This window comes from Heliangelus exortis, chromosome 3 (assembly GCF_036169615.1).
Source record: "Heliangelus exortis chromosome 3, bHelExo1.hap1, whole genome shotgun sequence".
NCBI classification, from domain to species: domain Eukaryota; kingdom Metazoa; phylum Chordata; class Aves; order Apodiformes; family Trochilidae; genus Heliangelus; species Heliangelus exortis.
The window spans coordinates 83,266,564-83,293,980 of NC_092424.1; the positions used below are offsets into that span (position 1 = coordinate 83,266,564).

The following is a 27,417-nucleotide window of genomic DNA, read 5'->3' on the forward strand; positions in this document are numbered from 1 at the left end:
CAGCTGAACAGCCCAGCTCCCAAACGCACAGCAGTTGCTTTCACTGCTACACACACCACCAAATCAAGCCTCAAGAGGAAAAAAAAATACTCCTGGATGCTATTTGGGTTTTCCTACCTGCTGCCAGAATTGCATTAGTGTCAACAGCAGGCTGATAGGGATAAAAATATTTTTCTACCTTTAACAGAAGTGTAGGGATGATCTCTTTATTATTCTTTGCATTAGTATTCATGAACTAAGGAATCAGCCTCTCAAACAGGATTAACCTAGGAAGGGGTAAATTTAAGTCTGCAGTCAGTCCAAAATGGACTGTGCCCTGAGGAAAATAAAGCAGTGAGCTTGGGATGAGCTTCTTCCCCAGCTCTTGGGCCCATGTCCTTTGGTTTCTCTCAGCCAGCTCTGGGTTCATCCACCTAGAGGAATGTCAAGGTGTGCTGCACCCAGCCATGAAGAGATAAGCTTCTCACTTCATAAAGGTGAAACTTCAGCTCTAGGACTTTTAAGAAGTCTTTCAGGGCTGTTTTATGGGTGAGGGAGATGAATAATTTTAGATAATTTACTTTTTCAAGTGCTACATGCAGTTTTCTGACTGACCTTGGAAACAGGGAAGTCACAGAGAAATGTGGGAAGGAGATTAAGTTATATTGTCATTTAAAATTACAAGGCACCTCAAAATGAAACCAAAGCTTAAACTTGTTTGAAATAATTCAACATTTGAGTAATACCATTTTATGTCACAAAAACTGCACACCTGAGGCATCTTCTCTGCAGATGAAATTCATGTCTTAATAATGGAAGAAACTTCTGAAAAGGCACAGAAAAAAACCTAATGCTTACAACAGGCCACTTATTTGTTACTTAGATCATTATCATCTCAGACTGAACATTTTAAAAATTAATAGACTAAAACACATAATAGACTGTAACTCATTTAACTTCCTGGCCATTCAAGAGCTCGGTTTTCTTCGCATTTGAAAGAGATGGGACATACAAAAAGATTTGTCAGGACAGAAACTAATTGCCATTCATCAGTACTGTGCAGCTAAAAGTCTTAAGACAGTCCTAAATAATAGTATGTAACAAATATACAAAAAATGGGTTTCCTTTTAAATTTAAGTGTATGGTTTATCTTTAAGGGTGGAAACATAACAGAAAAAACTGTTTTGTTGCTACGATTTTTACTTTAACTGTCAATTACAGACTGCAGATAAAGGTGAAAAAAATTACTTATATCTTTGTAATCTCATTCTACATTAGCAACCAAGACTCATTATAATGGAGCACAAAATGTTCCGAGTACTTTAGCAGAACTGGGCTGAGCTGCAGACACACAAGGCCATAACATTTAGAAACAATGAAATAAACTGGATTTAATTGTTATACCTAATATAATCACTGTCTTTCTTGTATATAATAAATAATGATAATGGGACAGCTTCATAATCAAGATAAACTAAAATATGCCTCGTGTTCCAATTAAGCAGCTTTTATTGTAAAAAATTATATTAAACCAAGGCTATACCACGTTGTCATATTCAAACAGTGTATACTTGTAATACACAGATATGTAATGTAGATATACTTACTGAGAGAAAAACTTGGTTTTGCTACCATAAGCATAAACAATACCTCCAGCATCTTTGTTTTTTAAATGGACTCAAGATGCTAAAATGATACTGAAAATAATAAATGTTTAAAATATATTATGTTGAAGCGTAATGAATCTTGGTTAAAATGAGACATGATTTATTTCTTCAACTTGACTTTTAAATAAAACAAAATAACATGAGCAAATTGAAAAAAATTAAGACCTTTTTAATATTTCCCCATTATAACCATTTCATAACACTTAAGAACATAAGAAAGCATAGTTTCTCAGCATTTCAGTAACAGTTGAGAGACAGGATTTACTTCCTCTTAACTACAGAAATCTACAGTATAGAAGTCTACAGCTGAACTAGCTGTCTATATTTCATAGAATCATAGAATTGGCTGGGTTGGAAGGGACCTCTGAGATCATCAATCCAACCCTTGATCCACTACCGCTGCAGTTACCAGCCCATGGCACTGAGTGCCACATCCAGTCTCTTTTTAAAGATCTCCAGGGACGGAGAATCCACCACTTCCCCAGGCAGCCCATTCCAATGCCTGATCACCCTCTTGGTAAAGAAATTCTTTCTAATGTCCAACCTAAACCTCCCCCGGCACAACTTAAGACCGTGCCCTCTTGTCTTGCTGAGAGTTGCCTGGGAAAAGAGACCAACCCCCCCCTGGCTACACCCTCCTTTCAGGGAGTTGTAGAGTGATGAGGTCTCCTCTGAGCCTCCTCTTCTCCAGGCTGAACAGCCCCAGCTCCCTCAGCCTCTCCTCATAGGATCTGTGCTCCAGTCCCTTCACCAGCCTGGTTGGCCTCCTTTGGACCTTCTCCAGGACCTCAATCTCCTTCCTGAACTGAGGGGCCCAGAACTGGACACAGGACTTGAGCTGTGGCCTCACCAGCGCTGAGTACAGGGGCAGAATCCCTTCCCTGGACCTGCTGGCCACGCTGTTCCTGATCCAGGCCAGGATGCCATTGGCCTTCTTGGCTACCTGGGCACACTGCTGGCTCATGTTCAGCTTCCTGTCAATCCAGACTCCCAGGTCCCTCTCTGCCTGGCTGCTCTCAGCCACTCTGTGCCCAGCCTGGAGCTCCCCATGGGGTTGTTGTGGCCAAAGTGCAGGACCCGGCACTTGGCCTTGTTGAACCTCATCCCATTGGAATGAGCCCAACTCTCCAGTCTGTCCAGGTCCTTTATGATCAGTGGACAAACCCAGAGATTTTTAACGCTTAAATAAGCCAAGTGACTTGTACAACTACTTTGTGATGAAGTCATGACCCAGAAACATTTGTTTTCCTCCATGGACTACAAAGAGGGTTAAGAGGAAATGATCAGATGGACACACATGTGCTATGGTCAGCTAACTTCAGTGAGTTAAGTTGGTGCACAACAGGAAGCTAAAGCCCAGACCTCCAAAAAACTATTTAAGTGCTGAACTAAAGAGAAATTTTGAAAGGGTAAAATAAGTACTTTCTAGAAGAAGTTTGTAATTCCAGATATTTTTAATATCTCTGGGGGGGAAAAAAAAATTCTAGAAGAAAAACCCCAAATCATGGAAAAAATTGTGAGGATAACTTTGTGAAAATTTAAACATTGTCTATGTACAAACAAAATAGCATCTAGATGCAAAGTAAACATAGGGGAAACATCAAGTGTGCCCAGAATTAAATGAGTATAAAATAACATCAGTCTGTCCCCTCATAAAGTTACTGGGCATCACTCTTCAGTGAGACCACATGAGGAAATTATTTCCTCATATTTCAAAATGTGTAAATTTTCCATGGGTTAACCATGTGACTGTGTGGCCAAGAGGGCCATTGGTGTCCTAGGGTGCATCAGGAAAAGTGTGTCCAGCAGATCTAGGGAATAAGGGATTTGAACATCTCTTCTATGAAGAAAGACCAAGACAACTGGGGATGTTTAGACATGAGAAAAGAAGGCTGAGAGGGGATCTTATTAAGGTCTATTAATATCTGAGGGGTGTGTGTCAGGAGGATGAGGCCAATCTCTTTTCAGTGGTGCCCAGTAATAGGTCAAGGAATAAAGGGTTAAAACTCAACATGAGGAGAAACTTCTTTACTGTGAGGGTGACAGAGCACTGGGACAGGCTGCCCAGAGAGGTTGTGGAGTCTCCTTCCCTGGAGAGATTCAAAGCTCACCTGGATGTATTCCTGTGCAGCATGCCCTAGGTTATCCTGCCCTGGCAGGGGGTTGGATTAGATGATCTCTAGAGGTCCTTTCCAACCCCTAACATTCTATGAGTCTATGAAAACACCAATTTAAGCTATCACAAGTATACTGTGACTATAGGAATACTGTGTGTTCTTATACCTGTATCCTTAGATTAAGTCCTTCCAGGTTTGGACTGTTCTGGTATTTTGCTTTCTGAACAGAATAATTTGATAGGGTTTTTTTTTTTTTTAATTGTCTGTTTTCTAGTATGCTGTTTTGTTCACACATCTAAAAGAGAAATGCCATATCAAATTTAACATAGAAGTCACTGAAGAATTGAACTGTCAGTCTTAAAGAAACACTACATAATACTGACAGCAAGGACAGCAAGCACAGCTTATGCACCACAGGAGCCTTAAAGAGATAAAAGGATTCGTTTCTGCTCTATTCCCATTAGAATATGCCAAGTAATAAGCCCTAATGTACGCCTGAGATTTCTGATATTTTTAAATTATGTATATGTCTTCCCTACAAGCTGAGAGTTCTTCCCTTTGCACTTTCTTCTTCTCCAACAGGCTTTTTTTTTCTGTTGTGTGACTTAAAATGATACCCAGTGGCACACAGTACTGTTACCACTACCATGTTTTTCTTTCCTGTTCTTATTGCTATAGACTTGCACATGTTTGCACTAAAGGGAATTTATTCCATGAAGCCTGCTGCTCACAAATTAAAGTATAACTCAATGGTGTAAATTTATCTCTTCCTATATCTATCAAAACAAAACTGTAATCACTCAATCAGCTGGCTGTAGAATCCATTCGGTTTGGAAACTGAGGATATACCTTTCATTACAGCATTATGAGATAGACCATGAAACTGACTCTTAGTCATCTATAAAGTTTCACATGTGATAATAATATTTAATTTTCTAGCGTATATTTACAGTTGGCACTTTGGACTGCAGAAAATAATCCCATTCTTTATATACTGCCAAGTTACAAGAAGAAATCAGCCATGGCTCTGAAGTCCTACCTACTGCAATAACTGTATCAGTTCTTGAACGTAGAATTTTAAAGCCAGGTTCATAAAAAGAAAATTGTGAACAGTTTGAAGGATTATACAGGAGTTATTTTGCATCTCTTCTCTTCCCATGTTACAATAGATAAACTAAAAAATCGCTGTACTTTTCCTCTTTAATTTCATCTTTTCAGCCTCCACCTCAGTTTCATTTTCACAAGTTTTTAAATCTATAAGGTGATTATCTTTCAGTGAACAAGTTTTCTTCAGGTAGGTGACCAGAAAGCATCTAGTGTGTTTTAAGAAAAATTTGTTCTTGGCCTTCTAACACAGATTTTATACTGACAGGATGTACGATGCTATCATTCAGAGTAAAGCAAATGTCTGTAATGCAAGACAAGGAAAAAAGAAAATTATAGGAATACTAGGAATCTGGTACTCTAAAAATGAAGACCAAAGTCTTATATATACTGTGGTTGTGAACATAATTATAACCAGAAGTTAATATGGAGTACCTGAATATTAGAAGCACTAGATAGAGGTTGTAGAAGACAGTGGACTATGGAAGTGACTTTTCAAGTATTCACATACACACAACTGAAGTGTAGTTTTTATACATTAATTTACTAAATTATTAATTTATGCAGATTAAGAAAACAAACAGCAAATAAAAGGAAATTAACACTGTCCTCTGTCAGTCACTGATAAAAGTGTCTGACCGAGCACTATGATTTCTAAATTCTTATGGACGGGGTGATCAGAACCAACCATTTCAATTCACTGACATTAGAAATAATCACTTTCAGGTAAAAATAATAATTATTATTTGAAAATTATATTTCTTATTTTTTATAATTTTATCTGCATATTTAATGGAACTTTGTTTTCCCAAGCAGAGCACTATCAACATGAATTGCATTCCAGCATTTCTCCAGTGCAACTTAGCAACAACACTGCATTCTTACGTGTGACTTGGGCGAAATCAGCAAGAAATCAGATTTGTGGTGTATTAGAAAAGAAAACCAAGACTCTGAATGCATGTAGACAAAAATCATCCATAGCTTCTCTGATTCAATAACACCACACAGGTGAGTTTCATGTCAACGTTGACATTTCCTTTCATATGAGCCAATGAAAGGCTCATCAGGAAACCACACCCCAAACACCCGAGGCCGCCCACCCGCTGCCCGCATCCCCGGCGGCCTGACCCAGCCCTTCCCACCGCACCCCCCTCTGCCGTCCCCGCCGACCTCCACCCAAAGACGCGGGGTTCACGAACACGAAGGATGCCCCCAAAGGCAGCAACAGCGGCTGCCGGAGGGGACAGCCCCTCCACACCGCCCCACGGCGCGGGCAGGCGGCATCTCCTCAGGCCGCTGCCTGCCGCCGGTAGCCCTCGCCCAGCCTCCCATTCTCGCCTGCCCAGCCGCGGGAAAGCCGAGCCCCCGGGGAAGCCCTGACGGCCTCGGGCCCCAACCCACCTGCAGCCGCAGCCCCATCGCGGGGGCCGCTCTCCGGCTCCATAGCGAGGGGGCAGCCCCAGGCACCCGTCCTCACCGGCGCTCCCGGGGCTGAGGGGCCCGTCCCGGGGGCGGGGCCCCGCCAGCCCCCAGCGTAGGCCGAGGCCCGGCCCTGAGGCACCTGGGTGCGGGGCCCTGGGGTGCGGGGCCTTCTCCTGTCCTCCCCGAGTTATGTCGGGCAGAGGCGGGCGTTCCCCAGAGGTGTTGATGGAGCCCGCTGATTCATGCCGTGGGCCCTTCCAGCCGCTGGAAGGATGAGGGGGAATCTGCGCCTCAGTCGGGAGGAGGACAGGGGGAGCCCCCCAGGAGATGTCCGAGTTATCAAGGGCGAAAGGGAGGGGAGCGTGGCCGTGGGCAAGCGTGGCCCTGCAGAGGTGCAGGTCAAGCCCCTGGGCACCTGGCCCCACGCTTGGTTTTCAAGCTCAAGCTGCTTAGGGTGGGGATGAGGGAGCTCTCCACCATCAGCTCCATCACATGAAAGGTTCTGCACACTTTGACACTGATCTACCTATGGTCTCAAAACTGTGGTATTTTCAATGCTATAAATTGCATTAAGCTCTCTGGAGTTCTTTTGTTGACTGATTTTGGTCTCCTTAAACTCTTTTAGATATCCTAAGAGCAAATTAGATCATAAAACTTAAAACCACTCTTTCTTTTAGGCTAGGTTGGAAACAGAAGTTGCCTTTTAGGTGAAACATTATGATAAAAGCCGATCAGTTAACTCAAGGAATTAGTTTTGTATGTAAAATTATATTCCTTACAAAAACTAAAGAAAAGGCTGACTGCCTTGGTCAGCAATGCAGTCACCTCAGCTGAGGGTGAGGGATGACAGAAGACATAGGAAACTGGTAACAAAGGCTGATGCATTATGTACAGTTAAATTTATCACAATGCATCAAGTTCTTCAGTAGAAGGGGACTGATCTCTCTAAAGAGAAGTATGCAGGTGTGCCAAACAACATATACTTCTAAAATTCTAATATTCATTCCTTGTTCTTGGATAATCTAACCTGCTTTATTTTGTATTAAGTAAAATATTAAAAAGGTTTATTCAAAAGTGTAATTTTTTAATCTATATATAGAGGTAGACTTCTGAGCTACTTTTTTTTTTTTTTTTTTTTTTAATTTGAAAAATAAATTTGCTATCCCAAAGGAAACTGTTAACACATTGGAACTTTAATTTCAGACTTCAAATGATAGAAATGAATTAGAGTGAATAATTTAGAGACTATTTTCATTCCGACAGCAATACTTATTTCTCAGTGAAACCCTGGGGAAAAAATAGCAAAACATTTTCCAGCCTTTTATCATGGTGACATATAAGCAGCTACACTTTTTTACAATTTTCTTTGTATCTTTTTTTTGCCATGTAAGTGGTGCAGATGCTTTGCGAAGTGGACAGTCATGTACATCAGAACTTTTTCACATCATCTTTCCAACTGTGACTGAAATAAAAGGTTTGGAAGCATCAATGCTTTTACCTGCAAACCTGGGTTTTATATAAGAGAGCTAAAGCTAAAAAGCAGAATTACGTGGAGACAACTTTATTAATGTTCCAAAAAAGAAAGTGGCTCTGCTTTTTGTGAGAGTATCAGTCCTCTCATCTAACTGAGAGAGGCACCTAACTGAGAGGCACCTAACAATCCTGAGACCTTCTACCATTAAACAGTTGCCTAAATGGATATTTTTTACTTGAATATTTTTTACCTAAACATCTAAGAACTGCATTAATTTAGTTTTAGATGTACATCCTCATTCTTTTTATTATTATTTGGAGCTGGTAGTGGTTAAAAAGAATGTAGTTTACACTTAGAAAACTTGTGTATACAGCTTTCAGAATGTCAACCAAGACGCACCTTTTTACAGTTTTCAGGTTTGCCTTTCAGATAAATTGAAGCCTTTCAATGTTTTCAATGGGAAAAAAAGGCAGATTTCCCCCACCCTTATTAACAGAGCATCTCTATGGACTTTTTAATTAATCTTAAAGCAGCAAAACCTGGGCGCAATCAACGGCAGATTCACTGAGATGTGTGACCCTGTTCTATTGAAGAACACTTCTCAAAAATAACACAGAACGTGTACTAATTTTATGCACTGAATATTCCCAGTGATTAAATAACCTGACATTACTTTTTCATAAATGAACAATGTGTCTCTCAACATGCATTTGTGCTTGTGTGCAACTTAACAGTATATCCAATAAATAAAAATGAGACCAATTCCCAGTTTGATATCCAAACGTGGGATGATCAGCAGCACTGTATGTGAAGCAACAGTAAAATCAAGCTTTGATTTGAAATGAGCAGGATCATGCAGGAAGCTGATTCTACTAGTTGTGTATAAATTCCTTTGATCTCTGTTTCTCAAGATGCCTTTTGATCTCAAGAACAGTCAAAGGATATATTTGTGGGCAAAGGTCACACAAAATAATTAGCTGCTTTTATTAATAATTGAACTATGAAAGAAGAGCGGGTGTTTAATCACAATAGAGACCCTGAATTCTCAGAATTTAACTAATCCACATACTGAATAATTATAAAAAGAGTTGGTGGTCAACTGAACAAACTCAAAAAAGCACAGGCTTCCAACAGTTGCTAAAAATAAATGGTTTATATGACTGTCAAACATGCAGGGCCTGCATGTACTGGATGCCTATAGTATCAATGACAATTTGAGCAAACATGAAAGAATACCTTATCACTTGGAGAGCTACAATCTGTTGGAATTCTTCAGGCATCTTTAAATTTTAATGCATCTCAACTTACATAGGAGCTGGAAGTGTATTAAAACTCATGAAATATGCTTTCTCAACTGTTGTAGTTTATAATTTTGTTTAGCTGTTGTGGGGCAAGAGATAGAGCAGGCTGAGAAGAGTGTGTGAAAATCATGAGTGGGAATGTCAGTGCCTTCTCATTTGAGCTTTCATTTTTCTGTGTTACAGTGCAATGTTTAATTAAAATTTAAAAATTTTGGCATCATGAATCTTCATTGATCAGCATCATGCTTTTTTCAAAAACATATTATAATGTCTTTGAGATGGCTGTGTTTTCTGAGTAGTCCTGAAAACAGAAATATGGTTCAAGTGGTCCCTTTAATCATAATCCACAGTTCTAAACAAATAATTTGATTTCAGATGCACAGGGAGTTATGTAATGACTGCAGTGTAACTATTCAGAAATAAAGCATTACCATCAGGAAAAAAAAGGTAGCACTTTAGCATCTGATGGAATGAAAACCTGTTTCTACAAAAGCATTATAAAAAGATACACTATGAGAAAAACAGGGAAATGAACAAAACTTGCTACCATTAAGAGGCAACATACCATCACTTATGATGATAGGCTCTGTTATGGATAGATATTTTACAGTGCTTTATGTAAATGTTATCACTTATATAACACCATAAAATTAGATGTACACACAAGATAAAGACAACAGATTCGACTCTTTTCTATATTATACACTAAAGAAAGAGAAAGCCCCTTCCCCTCAAAGAATTTCACCATCTGGAAATGAATACTAAAAGATTCCCACACCACCAGGGTATAGACAGAGTAGCAAGTCCTCAAAGTGATGGTCATACCTTAGTGTAAAGATGTTTTAAAATTAATGTAACAGTATAGCAGGCAATTTTCTCCATTTGCATTTCATCAGAGATCTAAGCAAAACACTGTTGCTATAGCTTTTTTCCCCATTTTCCCAGTATAGGATAACAGACATCTGGGAAGACAGAAAAATTCAAGTAAGAACACATAAAAATTGTTTTTATTTAATTTAATAGTTTTACTTGTAATTCCATAAGGTTTTCTTTATGAAGTTTATAAAAAAGCAGATAGAGGAAGAGGTAATTGCTATCAAATAGCTCTCCCTGGATATGCAAAATTCAGATTACATTTCTGCACACAGATCTAGAATAAAAAAACCTGGTATTCCTCTGTGCTGACATTGAGTGTCAGCTGAATCATAGTTTACAACATCAATTTCTTTCTATTGACTTGAATGGATCTGATTTAATCAGACTTCACATATCAAAAATGCCAGATGCTAACCAGCCTAAGACTCAGGAGCTGTGCTGATGCTCCCAGCACTTCACCTGCCTAACCAGTAGCTTACTGGTTAGAGCCTGAAGGATGCAGTGTAAATTCTTTTTTTCTGGGGGAAGTTTGCACCTTGTTTTTCACAGGAGCATCCCAGATTGCACCCAGTAATCACAATGGCATTCTGGAAGAGGTTTGTCTCAATTCCTTCTGCTAAAAATGCTCCACTTTGGACAGAGGAATTAAATACTCTTTAGGCTATGGGAAATTGCCCCCGTACTCAGCACTGGTGAGGCCACACCTCGAGTCCTGTGTCCAGTTCTGGGCCCCTCAGTTCAGGAAGGAGATTGAGGTCCTGGAGCAGGTCCAAAGGAGGGCAACCAGGCTGGTGAAGGGACTCCAGCACAGATCCTATGAGGAGAAGCTGAGGGAGCTGGGGCTGTTCAGCCTGGAGAAGAGGAGGCTCAGAGGAGACCTCATCACTCTCTACAACTCCCTGAAAGGAGGGGGTAGCCAGGGGGGGTTGGTCTCTTTTCCCAGGCAACTCTCAGCAAGACAAGAGGGCACGGTCTCAAGTTGTGCCGGGGGAGGTTTAGGTTGGACATTAGAAAGAATTTCTTTACCAAGAGGGTGATCAGACATTGGAATGGGCTGCCCAGGGAAGTGGTGGATTCTCCGTCCCTGGAGATCTTTAAAAAGAGACTGGATGTGGCACTCAGTGCCATGGTCTGGTAACCACAATGGTACTGGATTAAGGGTTGGATTGATGATCTCAGAGGTCCCTTCCAACCCAGCCAATTCTATGATTCTATGATTCTATGAAATAATAATATGGTGAAAGACCAATTACCTGGCAGGAAGATGAGTGCTACAGTTTTGATCTCTGTTTCAGGTAGTATGTATTTTTATGCTGTAAGAACTGAAATTTGCCCTACTTTCAAGTAAGAAATTACCTTTAAGTGAGGAGTCATATATGATATAATGTAGCATGCCATCTAGGCCAAGGATTCATTTCTTTCATGGAAGACCCGTAATGGCAATGTTGGTCTTAGTGATGGTCCTAATTGAAACAGCACATAGGACTAACTAGACAGTCTCCCCAAGTCCCTTAAAAAAACCAAACCAAATCAAGAGCAAAGCAGTGTGCTCTGCCCCTAAATTCTCCTCAGCCACCTGAGGATAGCCTATAATCCAGTGAATAGGGCTGCAGTAGAGTGAGAGTTGGACTTAGAACACTCTACTCAGAAGTGAGTAGAGTATGTGTGTACTATCTTGTGGGTCAGCCTTCTGGCCACTGAGTTATTGGGCAGAAACTGGTTAAAGTAGTAGCTCTCAATTTTGTGAAAAAAATTACTATTCCAGACCTAAAATCAGGAGAGGTTTCAGAGGCTGTGGCCTGTATGTGAACGTAAGTGTTCTGATCCACAGTAGAGGAAACTGCACGCAGTCTGGTAGTCTTACACATGATTAAGAGTTTTGACTCCCTCAAGGAGCTCCTCACTCAGCACCTGTCTTTGTAAGTTTCATTCTTCCCAGGAATTGTATCAGAATCCTTGGAGGAAGTGCTGAGAAGTCTCCTGTGAAAAAATACCCACAGTCTTTGTGCTGCCTAACCATGTGGAAATTTTTTCTGGACTTAACAGTGCATCTGCACTATAGTGGGGCACCATCCAGGTCCCACATAGTGCAATATCAGTCTGGCTGTGCCCACGGATGGTGTCAACCACAAGGAAGCTCCATGCATTAAAAAATCCACACCGATTGACCAGCCACCAAAGTGCTGTTTCTCCCTTAGTCCACAAAGGACAATGTAGACATTTCCTCATTTTGTGGAATTTCCTCATTTATGTTGTTTGTAAATGTGCATTTGTACAGAAATGCACATATAACTACTGATTAAAAGACCTGTTCTTACAGACTAAGCAGTCAGATTTAGTCTCCAAAATGAGGGTAACTTCTCCTCTCAAACAGACTGTACGGTGCTGCTCTCTTAGGTGAGGAGAGGGGGGGCATCTGCCCAGCCTTGTCAACTGTCATCATTTCACTTAAAGGGATTTTCCTTGGTTTACTCTAGTTGTAACTGTGTCCCACTGAGTTTAACAGGCTTAAACCATTAATTAAATAATATTTCCTGGTGTGAAATGTAAGCTTCGGGTAAATTATTAAAAATGTAGTTTCTTGTAGTCCACAGATCCTTGTAACTAGGAAATACAGAAAAGAGATTGGAGAAAGACAAAACAATCTTCTGAAAAACTTGGACTAGTAAAAATAATATCTTATGCAATATGTAGGAAAAATAGAGTAGATCATACATAGAGATATACGCTCATAAATATATATTTACACATTTAGACAGATGATAGATAGTCACACACATAGATAGATACAAATGACAAAGTGAAAGAGGCTCGGTAAAGAGGCATGGAAAGTAATTTTTTTGTAATGTGACTAATACGTTTCTACAATAGCAACTGACTTCCAAAGATAAAACTCCTTGTCCCTTCCACACACAACTTCTTTTCTCTCAGAAAAATCCCTTCACATGTCCTAGTTACTGAGCTCTACAGCTGAAGGGTTGAAAATAGTTTTAACAGATCAAGGGAGCTGGAATCAATACATTTCTACCTTGAAACTCTTATCCTGTGCTTCCTGGGGCTCCTGGAGCCCATCAGTGAAGGGCAGTGGACCTGCCATAAATCCTTTCTTCTTGCAGCTAAGCTGTTGCTGCAGACCATCTGCTTACAGCATGAGAGGGTCACATTACCACAGTTCCCATGCCTGAAATAAAATGGTGGTGATGTAGGATCATGAGCATCAGTAGATCCAAATGAAGATGCTTTTTAAAACTTGCACGGCATAACTCAAGTGATGCAATTTGGAATTCAAATAAAATCCATACAAGTTATGTCCTGATGCAGCTGTCCAGAAATCTGAAGGTCCATACGTGGGCCTCAGGCCACGGATTAGAAACCAAAAGGCTGGGCTGTGCATATTTTAAGGGGAGAAAATTGCACGTCACAGAAGTCTCCACAAAAATCTATTCCACAGGAGGATTTAAGAGGCAATCACCCATCTGCCAAAATGTGTATACCACCTTTAATCATGTTTCTGCTGGATGGGGAAAAAAAGGAAAAAAAAAAAGAAAAATTTAACAAGATTGCCAACTGTGTTCCTCAAGTAACTATAAAGAAAACTAATTGTTAGGAGGAATTGGCTACAATGAAGTTGAAAAAAAAATTTATGATATTTGTAGTTTTGGAACTAGACTGAATTGTTATGACTAAAATCTCTGTTAAAGAGGAGGACATTTCCCTTAAATCCATGAAAACTACTGTATAAGTGTAGCTCATAAAATGAACTAAATTAAGTTCTAGGTTTTATGTAATTTATTTTTAACTAAATTCTAGACTTCTGATGAAATAATTAACTGTTTTCAGTTATCAATGTTTTCCCAGTAAAATCAATGCACAGTTTTTAAGTTCAGCTCTAACATTTGGTTACTCTTTTCTGTAAGCTTGATTGTGTAACTCAAGGTCTCAGGGGTTTGAGGAACAATGATGGAAAAATCCTCAGGTTAGCAGAGTAAGATTCTTATGTAGGTTACTGGGATAATTCATATGTGAGAATAAAGAAATCTGAGTTTTGTGGAATACATATGGTACTTGGTACATGTGCTATATATAATTTCCTTAAGGCATTTATGAAGATTAAACTGAAGTTAAATCAGGTTTACTCTGCACAGATCTGTGAGATCCTAAGGTGAAATTGGACCAAGAAATATACTTTTGGAGAGAATCCTCTCGTATTCCCATGCACTTTGCATTTGGAGGAGAGATATTTTCCAGTAGCATCTTTAATTTTCATTTACTCTTCAACTCTACTTTTTTTTTTTGTGCTTTATCATGACATTCCACACAGAAATATGTGTGAGAGTCATACACATACACATATTTCTCTCAAGAGAAAACGTGGCCTTTAATAAATATGTAATATGGCAAAGTTGTAACTGAGGGAAGCAGCTTTAAGATGCATAACTTGATTATTTGAAAAACAGATTTCTTCAAACATGCAACAGCATATATAAGTCAACCTAAAAATTATGTGAATTGGAGTCTACATGAGCAACCTAGAGATCTTTAAAAATATGCAGCAGAGTCTTTGCTCAAACTTCATAACTCAGAACCAGCCAGACTGAATTTTTACCACATATTCATAAAAATTCATGTTTGAGTAGTGAATGAAAATAAACAATATTTGTACAAAAGTTCATGTTCTACAAACCTCTAAATTTCACAATAAAAATACCTTCTCAGTCAATATTTTGGCCATTGTAAGTGAGATGCTATAAAAAGAAGAAAAAAAAAAAAAAAGTAGTATTTTCCTCTGTTCCCTCATTGAAAATGTTTATTTAGGTATTGTCAGAACACTATTCCTAGTTATTAAATGTGTCTAAGAATAATGTCACTGGTCTTTCCTGAGATGCCACTGGTCTTTCCTCATAGGCTAAGAATCTCTCTCTTACTCAGAAGTAATTACTTCTGTGCTTGATTTCAGGGGCAGAAATTGTTCTGCCAAAATTCATGAAAACCAACTTGTCCTCACTATTTTTGTTTTATTTGCGGAAAAGATATCAGATAGACCATCTCAGTGCTCTGGCAATTTAGTTGACTTAAAAGTCAATACCAAGCCAAAGAGATGATCCCAGTGTCCCACAGATCATTAATTGTCAGTCAATACAATTTCACCTGAATCTCTGTATCTTGTAAGGCCAGGAGCAAATAACACCAGGGCTGGAAGCATACAGCAATTAAAAACATAAGAAATTATACAATGGGTGGGACCAAGGGTTCATATAGCCCAGTTTTCTCTCTCCTACAGCAGCAGGGGGAAAGGTTGTTAGAATATTATTTAGAAATTGTTGGCTGGCATCTGTTTTCTTGGTTTGTTGTTCTGGCTCTTAGACACTGTTGAGTCCTTCATTACTGCCATAGCTGAGCATCCTTCTGTTTTCCTTGGCATCTTTGTGGTAAGAAAGTGCTGTTCCATACACTTTATAGAACATAGTGATACAGGAAATCAGCCACAGAGTAAGAAACTTTTATGTTCAGCTTGTTTATTAGCACCATATTTAATAAAGTCAATTAGCCTGTTAGACCCATGTGGTTCACAAATATTTTAATTGGCAACTAACTTGGACAGATTTCTTGCCAACTCTGTTTAACCTATCCACTTTCATAGATATTTGTTTAGCCTACTTTAGTGCATATTTAGTTGTTTACAAGATCATCCATTTTCTTCTTTGTTATATTCAAGGCAAAAATCCCAGTTTTACAAATAGTGTTTACTCTCCTAACTAATGATTTTTACCCAGAGCTCATCATATGTTATGGTCATATTCAGAATGACTTGAATAAGCTCATTTTCCATAAACTAAGCTTTCATAGGATGTAAGTGACCTGCTAGCCATTGGACACTCCATTAGCACCTGAAATAGGTCAGCAGGAGAAGATAGCAAAACTTCTTTAATTTCAATAGAAAGATGAAGAAACTCTCTTCAATAAAGAATGAGTTCAGCAAAGCCAACGGGGTGCTTGAAGCAACAAAGAATGTGAAGGGATCAAGGAGAAGGTGGTTGCCACTGATTTGCTTTTCTCTCCCCAAAGTGGCTGCTTGCCATTTATATTACTCTCAAAGCTCATTAGCTGTAGTCTAAATTTTACAGGGCCTTCACTCATTTCCTGGCTGGTATTTTAGTGGGTTGAAATTATGCAGTGTTTTTTTCTCCTTTGGTGAAATGACAGCTGTAAATCAGTCTGTGGTTAAATACATCATTGCTGTATTTTCCAAAGACACTGATGCAACAGAGATGTTCATTCAGTTTTCAGAACTGATTGTTAGATATATTATCATTTTTGTGAAGGTTCTATCATGTGTCCCAGCCACTGTTCCACAATACTAAATTCTTTGCACATTTTGAGGAGAGTATTTACATTTTAGTAAGAGAACTTCCAAATGAAGAAACCTCACCATTTGTGTCCAAAAAAAATTCTTCTGAGTACTGTATCTAATGTCATCCAATACAGATTTTCTGTGCTTAAAGTTTCATGAGTTTTATGCATTAAGCTTGCACCATGTGGCTAAGAAATACCTGAGTAGCTCACAGACATCTTGCAAAATCCTGTCAAATATAGGAAACCCTAAAAAGATCATCCAGACATCCCTGAAGGTATTCGAAGGTGATTTATATGTCCTTGAAAGTAAAACTTTATAATTGAAAATCTGACAGGGTCTTCACTATAAAATCATAAATGCAGCTCAAAACTTTCACAAGGGCTTAGTAAGTTTTGGAAGCAGATCCTTCAAAGGCAGTGTTCAGTTATTAATATCATAAAGTTGTAATTTTAAATTTCAATTTAAAACAATGAAATGAAAGAACTTAAAATAATTCTGAACCTCCACAAAAACCCACAGGGAAAACAGCATTAGAAATTTTCCATCTCCTTCATTATTTTTCCCCATATGATGGAGGCTAATGCATAGTGAAAATTTTCAGTTTTTAGGATTACATCTTGGAAGCTAAAGTGTCTTGCTTGGTGATTAGATGCTACTTTTTGGTGAGAGCACATTGAAAGATCACCTGAAATATTTAAGGAGGTAAAAAAAGACAGCTGTATTCTACCTAGTAGCTTTTTTTTTTCCAATTTTCCAGTCCTCCAGTTGTAAATACCAGAAAAGCTATGTTCCAAAAGTTCCAAAAAGAGGCTCTTGTTTAAATAACAATGGAAGCTAATGCCAAGACTTAGAGACTGGAGAGAGGGAACTGTAGAAGCTTTCCACACAGGAACTGGAAACAAGAACCACAGCTCATTACAATTCCATTTCTTAGATTTCTTGATGCAAGTTTCTAACCAAGTTGTTTCAAAGCTCTTTCATAGCTTTCTTTGCAGGAAGAGAGCAGTAATGTGCATTGGAAGCAATTTTTATTGGTGTATTGGGTATATTTTGCTGAATTTAGAGGTACAAATAGCTGCTTAATAGGCAGAGTTAACAGTTAACAGTTAATAGACAGAGTTAACAGCTAAATTCAGCAAGTCAAGTCCTAGGGTTTCTGAAGAGCTAAAGCTTCTGCCAGGTTTAGTTAGAGCTTTGGAGAACCAGGAACCAACAGCAACTAAAGAAGGACTTCAAGTTTGGATTCATGTACCTGTTAATATCCCACACCCTTTCCTTTTGCTCTTCTCTCCCTGTGCAAGTTCAGCTCAAGTTTCCTGGCAATTACCTGTTTGAGGACAAACGAGCAAACAGAAGAAGTATCAATGAGCCATGCAGAGGCTTTCAGGAAGTCATTTAGAAGCTTGAAATTCTGCCTGGAAGGACTTTTCCCTTTCTAATTGAACTGATTGCTTCCTCCTTTGGTATCTCCTCCTCTGCTCTGCAAATGAAACGTCCAGTTGTGTCTTGCTGGAGCGAGTTGATGGATGAAACTCTTTCATACTGGAAATGAGCTCTATACTGCTAGTCAAGCTCTTTTGGTCCCAAATGGATTCTGCATATGGCTGATTTCCCCCATACAGAATAAGAAGTAAACTGAGACTGATAGATATTGGCTTTCCCTCATCTCAGCTGTCAGCTGCTGTGCATTAAGGAGTTATCTATGCCTTTAATTGTGGGTAGGAGAGGGATTTAGAGCTTGCAGGAGCGTAATTGTTTCACAGTGTATCTACAGATAAGCCCCTCTTCCTTACTGCCCACACAGAGTTCCACTGACTTGAAGATATTAAATTATCCTTCTCCCTTCAAATGCTGATGCCTAAAGAAAGATCTATTATCCTGAAGCCTTCTTGGTAGCTCAGGCTCTAATGAGATGCCAATATTGCAAACCAATAAGCAAAATGAGGAAATATTAAAATGAAGCATAAGGCTGCCTTTATTACTTCCATATTTCTTTACCGTATTAATTTTGAAACATGTTTCTATGTTCTCTCTAATCCCAGTCTTAGTGTTAAAAGTTTTGATAATTGTTAAGTTTCTTTCTCCTGTGATGTGTTCCTGGAGACAAGGTGTAAGCATGGGTGGGAGGAGAGAGGGGAAGGATTTTTGTCTTGTCAGAGATTGTGAAATTTTCCTTTTGCTTTACTTCATCAGATAAAATGGGGTTGCTTTAACATCTAAGTCTTGGAGTTTGATGAATTGCTTATTCCCTGTTATAGCTGGGTTTGAATTCAAGTAGCTAAATAGCTTAAGAAAATCAGGTAAATGGTCCTGTCATTAAATAAATACCTGCTGTCCCTGCAGCTTTATGTTTGGTTTTTTTGGGGTGCTCAATCTTGCCCTTTTTGTGTAGTGAGGATACAAGAATATGTGCCTATTTAGCAAAAAGTAGTTGTGTGAATGAGCAAATGAACAGTTGCAGTTGTTTGTATTCCCCAGCCTGCCTAGGATAACAAGTGATTTTGGTTATTGATTATAATAAAAGAGGAATGCACACCAGAAAATGCCTGTTTCTCCATCCTCTGTGCTGACTGTGATTTACACTACAGAAGCATCTCTAAAAGATACAATATGGAGTGATTTCTCATTTAGAGTGAATTTAATTGCACTCATTCGATCAGATGGTGATGCAAGGAAATAATGAAATAAAAGAGACAAGCAGGGCTTGCATCAGCCCCAGGCAGGACATGCAGTCCCTCTCCTGCCTCTCTAAACAAGCAGGACAAGTCACATCCTGGTGGTCACATCTTCAGAGTTTTCATGTGACGAGTGACCAGGTCAGAGGACACAGAGATGAGCACAGAACTGCAGCTCATCTCCTGGCAAGCTTCCTGTTGCAGGGACCTGGGCTATAAACCTGGGTATCACCAATAAATGCTGGTAGTTTCTGAGTGAGCTAATGCCTACTATATACCCCTTGTGACAAAAAGCAGCCTATTATCCCAGTGTCAAGGATATTTGGCATTTTACAGAGAGATACATGACTGTAAATAGTTTATTTTTGCCTTGACTTTTACTTTTTATTCCGACTGCCCTCTTTCTTTCCATTCATTTTGTGAAAACAAATCTCTTAACACATACAAAGAGGCATACTGAAAAATGAAATGTCACATAAATTACAGAAATGAAACATTTTGACATTGTGTGACCTCTTTTAAAATGAGAGGATGTAGTATTAGCATTTGGCTTGGTATTTCCTCCAACAAAGGGGAAATCTACTTTCACAGCTACCTTATGATGATGTTAAAGAAATATTTAATCACTTGTGGGATTTTTTGTGCTTGACATGTATCTTCCCATTTTATTTGAGTTAACAGAACTCTCTTTTGTGTTCTGCGTGTATTTCGATAACCATTTCATGTTAAGATTTTCAGGTAGAACTTCAAATGTATTAGAGTAACGTTTTGTATGCTGAACAACAATGAATAGAAAATAAAATCCTTTTTCTTTTCCCTTCCTGTTTTTCTGAGATGATGAAGTAGGATGTATAGTGTTACAAAGCCAGCAGAAATTGTGAAGTCAGGAAATTATTCCAGTGTTCTTTATGGAAAATGCAATCATGTAACTTAATGTACAAACCTAAATAGAAAAATGAGACTATAAAATAGCACCTGAGATCGACTTGACTCAGTATTTACTGGCCTCTAAATGCAAGCACATTTTGTGTGCTTGAGTGAGTATTCAGAATGACACTACATTTTAAAGGGAATAGTATTCGTATTATTCTGTGGGTACTTGGCTACAAGGAACAGAAATATATCCACATTGTGAGAAAACAGGCAAATGGGAATTCAATAAAGCATTAAGTGATTGACAGCCACAAAATGAGGTGGTGGAAAAAGAAGGGAACTGACCACTGAAATTGTTCAACAGCCCATAACAGAATAATATTAATCTTGAAACACTGGCTTGTGGAATAACTAGTAAATTACACGAATTACTTAAGGGCCTTTAACATTAAAGGTTTAATGATTTGTGTCATTTGCAATGGGCAGCATGTCATATCCTTTAGCAATACTCAATATCTTATGTGCAGCCATCTATCCCAGCTGTTGTTCCGAAATTTTCCATTCTTGTGGTTGATGTGTGAGAGAATCAAATTCCATCTCCACATATAATTTAAGGAATCGAAAGAGAAATTTAAAGCTGCATGGTAACCGGTTGTTATTTTGAAATTTCTTGTCTAAGAATCTGCCTAGAGCCTTACAGTTTTCCCAATCTGACACCGGGTCTGTTGGTTACAAGTTGCAAGAAGCTGACAAATGAAAAAGAGCTTTTCCCCATAGTTATTAACATATACACATAACATGCAGATCAGAAGGCCAACTGCATTCTAGGATGCATCAAGAGGAGTGTGGCCAGCAGATCAAGAGAGGTGATTCTCTCCCTCTCCTCTGCACTTGTGAGACCCCACCTTGAGTACTGCTTCCAGTTCTGGTGACTCACCATAAGGACATAGCAGGTCCAGAGGATGGCTACAAAGATGATCCAGGGGCTGTAGCACCTCTGCTATAAGGAGAGGCTGGGGGAGCTGGGACTGTTCAGCCTGAAGAAGAGAAGACTCTGGGGGAACCTTATATCTGCCTTCCATTACCTGAAGGGAACATACAGGAAGACTGGAGAGGGACTTTTCATAAGAGTGGCCAGTGATAGAACAAGGGCAGATGGTCTTAAGCTGAAGGAGAATAGGCTTAGATGGGATCTTAGGAAGAAGTTATTCAATATAAGGGTGGTGAGACTCTGGAACAGGATGCCCAGAGGACTTGTGAATGCCCCCTCTCTGGTGGTGTTCAAGGCCGGATTGGATGAGGCTTTGAGCGGCCTTGTCTAGCTGAGAGGCATCCATGGCAGGGAGGTTGGCATAGATGTTCTCTAAGGTCACTTCCAACCTAAGACAATTCTATGATTCTATGAAATTTCAAATTAATTCTTATTTGCAAACAGAAGATTTTACTTGGGCTTTCTATTCAGATACATCTTTAAGATAAAGATACAAAGAGAAGTGCCATGAGAAAAAATGTTTGAGAATGTTTAATTTGGAACTAAAGGAGGGTTTCCTATTGAACACTGGCAAACTTACCTGATTTTTTTTTTTTTTTTTTTTGTCCCATCCAATACCTTTAACTTTGGTGCAAGTTATGAATGAGACAGATTTACTCAGTGGTTCATTTATTCATTATGAAGCACTTTATGTACTGAGAACAATGTTTTTATGCTGTATAGCTTTTAAGTGGATCAATAACAAATTACCTATGTAATATTACTTTAAATGTGCTGATTTATGAATAATACCAGTTTCAATTTCCCCTATGTATTTATAGATATAAATATATTTTCAGCAATAGTCATAGAGTAAGAATGGTTTGGGTTGGAAGGAAACTTAAAGATCATCTACTTCCAACCCCCCTGCATGGGCAGGGACACCTCCCACTAGACCCGACTACTCGAAGCCCCATCCAACGTGGCCCCTGAACAACTTTCCTGGGCAACCTGTTCCAGTGTCTCACCACTAAAGAATTTCTTCCTAATGACTAACCTAAACCTACCTTCTTTCAGCTTAAAACCATTGCTTCTTCTCTTATCACTGCACACCCTTGCAAAACATCCCTCTGCAGCCTTCATGTAGCCCCTCTTCAGGTACTGGAAGGCTGCTGCAAGGTCTCCCCAGAGCCTTCTCTTCTCAAGTCTGAAAAACCTAAACTCTTTCAGACTATATTTGTAGGAGAGGTGGTCCAGATCTCTGATCATCTTTGTGGCTACCTCTGAAGTCACTCCAACAGCTCCATGTCCTTCTTGTGCTGGATACAGTACTGGGGGAGAGGGGATTTGTGTCTCACAAGAACGAAGTAGAAGGGAAGAATCCCTTCCCTTGACCTGCTGGCCATGCTGCTTCTGATGCAGCCCAGGATATGGTTGGCTTTCTGGGCTAGAAGCACACACTGCCAGCTCATGTTGGGTTTCTCATCAACCAACACTCCCAAGTCCTTCTCCTCAGGGCTGTTCTCAGAACGTTCTCTGTGCAGCCTGCATTTGTGCTTGGGATTGCCCCAACCAAGATGCAGGACCTAGCACTTGAACTTGTTGAACATCATGCATAATCTTTGGGAAGCACAAATAATCTTCTTCTACTTTTCTTGGTTCCACCTTTAATTTTCCAAAGACAATTTTAGTGTGATTTTTTTTTGTTTTTTAAATAGCATTTATAGTCCTTTTGAGTTAGCTCAGTCTGAGCTATAATTATTGGTAAACTGATATAAAATGGTTTAGAAAATAATTTCATTAGCATCTAACAATAATATTAATTGAGAACACTTTTTGTTTGTATTGGTTTTGCACCTTAAAATCTGCAACAGAAATCTGAAATACTAGGACCAGATGCTGGGATGACCGTGTGCAGATCTTTCCTTACGTGGAGGAAAGACACCTTTGGAGAGCAGCGAGGTCTACCCAGAGCTTCTGCTCTCAGCACAGCTGTTCCTGTCTCCTCCCATTAGCTGGAAAGGGAGCAGATGAGTATCCAGATCTCTGACCTTTAGTAAGCTGGGGTGAGGTGAGAGGAACTGCCAACTCAGTGGCTTAATGCATGGCTGCAGACCTTGCCCCTCTGGGGTGCAGGTGTGGCCAACAGTACGGTGGTATCTCAGAGCAGCAGCTGTAAAGTTGCTGACCTGAGGATCTGGATGGAGGGGACAGGTGGTGATCAGTGAGAGTGGTTCAGTGCTGTGCACAGCAGCAGCCCTGGTGTCACAATTTAATGCTGGGCTGGCAATTAATTGAATGGCAGACGCTCTCTATTCATCCCCATCCCTGATAAAGAAAGGAGAGAGAACAAGGGAGAGAGATTTATGGGTTAGAAACTAAACTACACAGATTTAATGAAACAGTACTGATAAAAAAGGAAAAATCATTAAATACGTAAAAATATACAGAGAAATGATACCACATTCCTCCTCCCCTTCCCCCAGTAACACTCACGTCACTACTTAGGCTGCAGGGCAGCCCTGGGAAAGTCCAGGCTGGACTCCTGGAGTCAGCAGCAGTCAGGAGATGGAGGCAGGAACACAGAGATTCAGGCTGGCACAGATCAGGACCACAGGCAGATGAATGGATGGAATCCTTCCAGGATGCCAAAGTAAGCAGGAAGATGCAAAGAATGGCAAAAGAGAAGAAAAGGCTGACCCTCATGATCCCTCAAATTTATACTGAGTATGACACATATGGGATGGAATACTCTACTTGGTCAACTTTTGTCACCTGTCTTGTCTGTTTCTCCCAAAGGAGGGCAGCAGGTGTGACCCCTTTACTCCCTTTCTCTTTCTTGAGTATAAGATGTTCCTCAGAACCGAGCAGTGGCCTTGGTTCTGCACACCAGTCTCTAGCAGTAAATATAGACATTGAGCATTTTCTGTCCTAGAAGCAGACACTGACTGAGAAACTTGCTGTTACTTTCAGCAAGTACAGCTACTTACAAGAGACATAGTTGAAAGCAAAATTACAAGACAGAAAATTAGTTCTATCCTGTCTTGAACTGAACATGGCAGTTGGGTGAAGAGAGACACCTGGGTTAGTTAGTAATGCTGGCAAAACCTATTATCATAGAATCATAGAACCACAGATTGGTTTGGAGTTGGAAGGGACCTATGAAGGTAATCTAATCCTACCCCTGCCAGTCAGTGGGGATATCTTCAACATCTGGTTGCTCAGAGCCCTTTCTGGCCTGACCTGGAGAAGAGGAGGCTCAGAGGAGACCTCATCACTCTCTACAACTCCCTGAAAGGAGGGTGTAGCCAGGGGGGGGTTGGTCTCTTTTCCCAGGCAACTCTCAGCAAGACAAGAGGGCACGGTCTCAAGTTGTACCGGGGGAGGTTTAGGTTGGATATTAGAAAGAATTTCTTTACTGAGAGGGTGATGAAACACGGGAATGGGCTGCCCTGGAAAGTAGTGGATTCTCCGTCCCTGGAGATATTTAAAAAGAGACTGGATGTGGCACTCAGTGCCATGGTCTGGTAACTGCAGTGGTAGTGGATCAAGGGTTGGACTTGATGATCTCTGAGGTCCCTTCCAACCCAGCCAATTCTATGATTCTATGATTCTATGACCTTGAATGTTTCCAGGGATGGCTCATCTACCACCTCTCTGAGCAACCTGTCCTAATGTTTCACCACCCTCACTGTAAAAAATTTCTTCCTAATGCCTGACCTACATCTACCCTCTTTCAGTTTAAAACCATCACCCCTTCACCTGTCACTACAGGTGCCACTAAAAAGCTTGTCCCCATCTTTCTTATTGGCCCCCTTGTATTGACTACAATAAGATCTCCCAGAGCCTTCCCTCCTCCAGGCTGAACAATCATAACTCTCTCAGCCTTTCTTCATAGAAGAGATGTTTCAGCCCTTGATCATTTTTTGTGGCCATCCTCTGGCATCAGCATGAATGAACATAACCATTGGGTGCGGAACGAACGGACAGTGACCCATTTTTTCCTGCACACATGGATTCCCTGATGGAGAACCAGGAATTGCTGTTATCAGCACCCAAGCTACAGTCAAAAATAAGTCAGCAAATTAAGTTTGAAATGCCCTGGTATAACATTTTCCCAGTGCCTCTTACTCCCAGAGCACACATTAGGACCAAAGTTCATTTTCTCATACAGTAAAATCCTGACACATATGGTATGAAGTACTGCTCACTAGGATATCATTAAATAACTAAGAATATCAGAGCTAAAGTTATTATTCAAGAGTTGTTTTCTCACAAAATGCTTTCTGCTCATCTTTAAATCTTTTAATGCAGTGGGCTTAATTCATTTCGTTATCAGGAAATTACTTGAGTTATCTCAACAGAAGTTTAAGTCTCAAGAAAAGTTTAAGCAACCTTTACTCTGTAACTAAAAGGATGCTGAAGAACAAATAATTCCAAAGATACATATCAAGTGTATTCAAACTCTACAGAAGCATCTCTCATGCAGACATTTTGAAAAACTACTTAAAATCATATAGTGAGATATGTCTTATAAAAGACACTGGTGTAATGAATTTAAAACATGCATAATTAACACCCGAACTTATGCTTGTTTGTAAAAATTTACTACTTAGAGATATTAAAACAGAATGAGTAATACTTACATCCAGCTTACTCACTCTTCTCTTACCACTTCCAGCATTTATGTAATGGAGAGACATTTCTGAAAAATTATTGTTTTGTAATAAGTTGTTTTGGCTAAATTCATCCATAAGTTAAATGGTACTTCTAAGTGATTAAAATTTTAAGTCTGTAATGTACAAAGGAAGAATGTGGACAGTTTTTATTGCTTAATAGAGCTTCACTTTTTTGGTGCAGGCCTTCTGACCCCCCCCCACTGTAGGCTCTGTCTTCAAGGGACCACCAGAGGCCACATCAAACTAATTCTTGACCTACAACCCATGGCTCATAACCAACGGATGTGTCACCTCCAGCCTGAATAAATCTTTCCAGCTGTGGCAGATACTTATCTTGCACTAAGACCTTGCTTGAATCCTCCCAAAAAAGAGAATGCCCTCTATTCCTGGTCACCCAGCATTGATTGTGGCTTAAGGCATTTCTGTGACATTGTCTGTGCTGCATATGTGACCAGCTGCCCTGTGTGACATCCCAGTTCCAGCGCCAAGTGGCAATTCATACAGCTCCGTGCCTTTGTAAGGTGAATTTCAGTCTCAGGTATGAATATCTTCCTCACAAAAAAGGTTACAGAGGCAGGATCCTAATCTCTTTGCATTGAAAAATTAGGACAGGCATACATGATGTTGGGTGCTACCAGGTGGTGTGCAAATTAAAATGCAAGAGTCATGACTGTGTCAGACTTTGTAGTCTAATTCTTGCCTTGAGCCAACACGTGGGCAATAATTATACCCTCTGGTGAGCTGCTCTATGGACACAAATAATTACAATCCCCAATACAAACAAACACAAAAAGGAATATCTCTCATTATAATGAAGCACAGAAGTAAACAAAAATAAAAGGACTAGGACTAAATGTTCAGAATATCATTTATATGCTCAGCTTTACCCAGTCAGCCCAAGTAAAATAACAAGGAAGTCTGCATGTAGAAAACTGGCCATATAAATGGACATTTTGTGAAGAGTAGTCATTAGAGACACTTGTCCAATACCTAAAAAGAAAATCATTGTTCAATTCAAATATTTCATTAGGTAGTAATCAAAGTGAGAAGACTGAAGAGATACACTGCTTCTAAAGTCAAAATAAAATCCTATGCTCACATTTCTGGGGTAACTAGCCTAGTAACATTAAATATTTCAATATTCTATCACTATTTTGTTAAAATCCTAAATTACTTACCAAAAAGTAAGCATAAAGTTATAAAATTTACATGATGAATAGTTAGTTGCTGTAGAATTCCCTTAGAGTTGATGCAACTCTAGGGAGCAACTCTGTTCATCCCAAAGCAGATGTCTTAAATATATGTGATGTCTGAGGTATGTGTATTTAATCAAAACAATCTACCCAGCAATATAAAAAGTTGAGACTTAGAAATTCAAACTCCATGCATTGAGATTCCATTAAAATAGACCTATCCACTGTATCTATCCAACGTATAAAGCTTATCAAGTGAAAAGCAGCAGTAGAAACTCATGCTGCCCATGCAACTGTCAGGACAGATTTGGAGATCTGTCAGTTTGGTTCAGGAGGATTTTTCTATTTTTGTGGGGAAATTGACTACATGGCTACATAAATTCCAGCATTTCCATGGTTCCTTACCCATGGGACCGAAGTGTGTGTATCAGGAAATCCTATTTCCAGTGAAGTCAAGGAGAACGTTTCCTTGATTTCAGAAATGCAAGGGTTTTACCCAGGGACAAGGATGGTTGTGCCATTTCACCACAGATCTGCACAGGGAATGAAGATAATCACCTAGACTTAAAAAAAAAAAAACTTATCTGGCAAGTTCCTCTTTTCACTTTCCATCCATGCATCTGCAGGCAACTCTGTTATAGGGAATGGGGTGTCTTGGGCCTGAACAAAGAAATGAGTGATGAAATTCAGCAATGACTCACATCTGGCAGCACATATTCCTGTCACTTCTGA

The 27,417-nt window shown here is 39.6% G+C and overlaps 1 protein-coding gene across 1 annotated transcript in view; it reads right to left on the reverse strand.

Moving 5' to 3' along the window:
• The window catches only part of MEI4 (meiotic double-stranded break formation protein 4), a 66,932-nt gene extending 57,889 nt beyond the window's left edge, over positions 1-9,043 (reverse strand). Inside the window, exons 1-2 of the mRNA XM_071742453.1 lie at positions 9,000-9,043; positions 6,015-6,673 (exon numbers count right to left, since the gene is read on the reverse strand). Coding sequence (XP_071598554.1) covers positions 6,015-6,673; positions 9,000-9,043 — 703 coding nt within the window. The remainder of the gene's footprint in view (positions 1-6,014; positions 6,674-8,999) is intronic.
• Between the last annotated feature and the right edge of the window lie 18,374 nt (positions 9,044-27,417).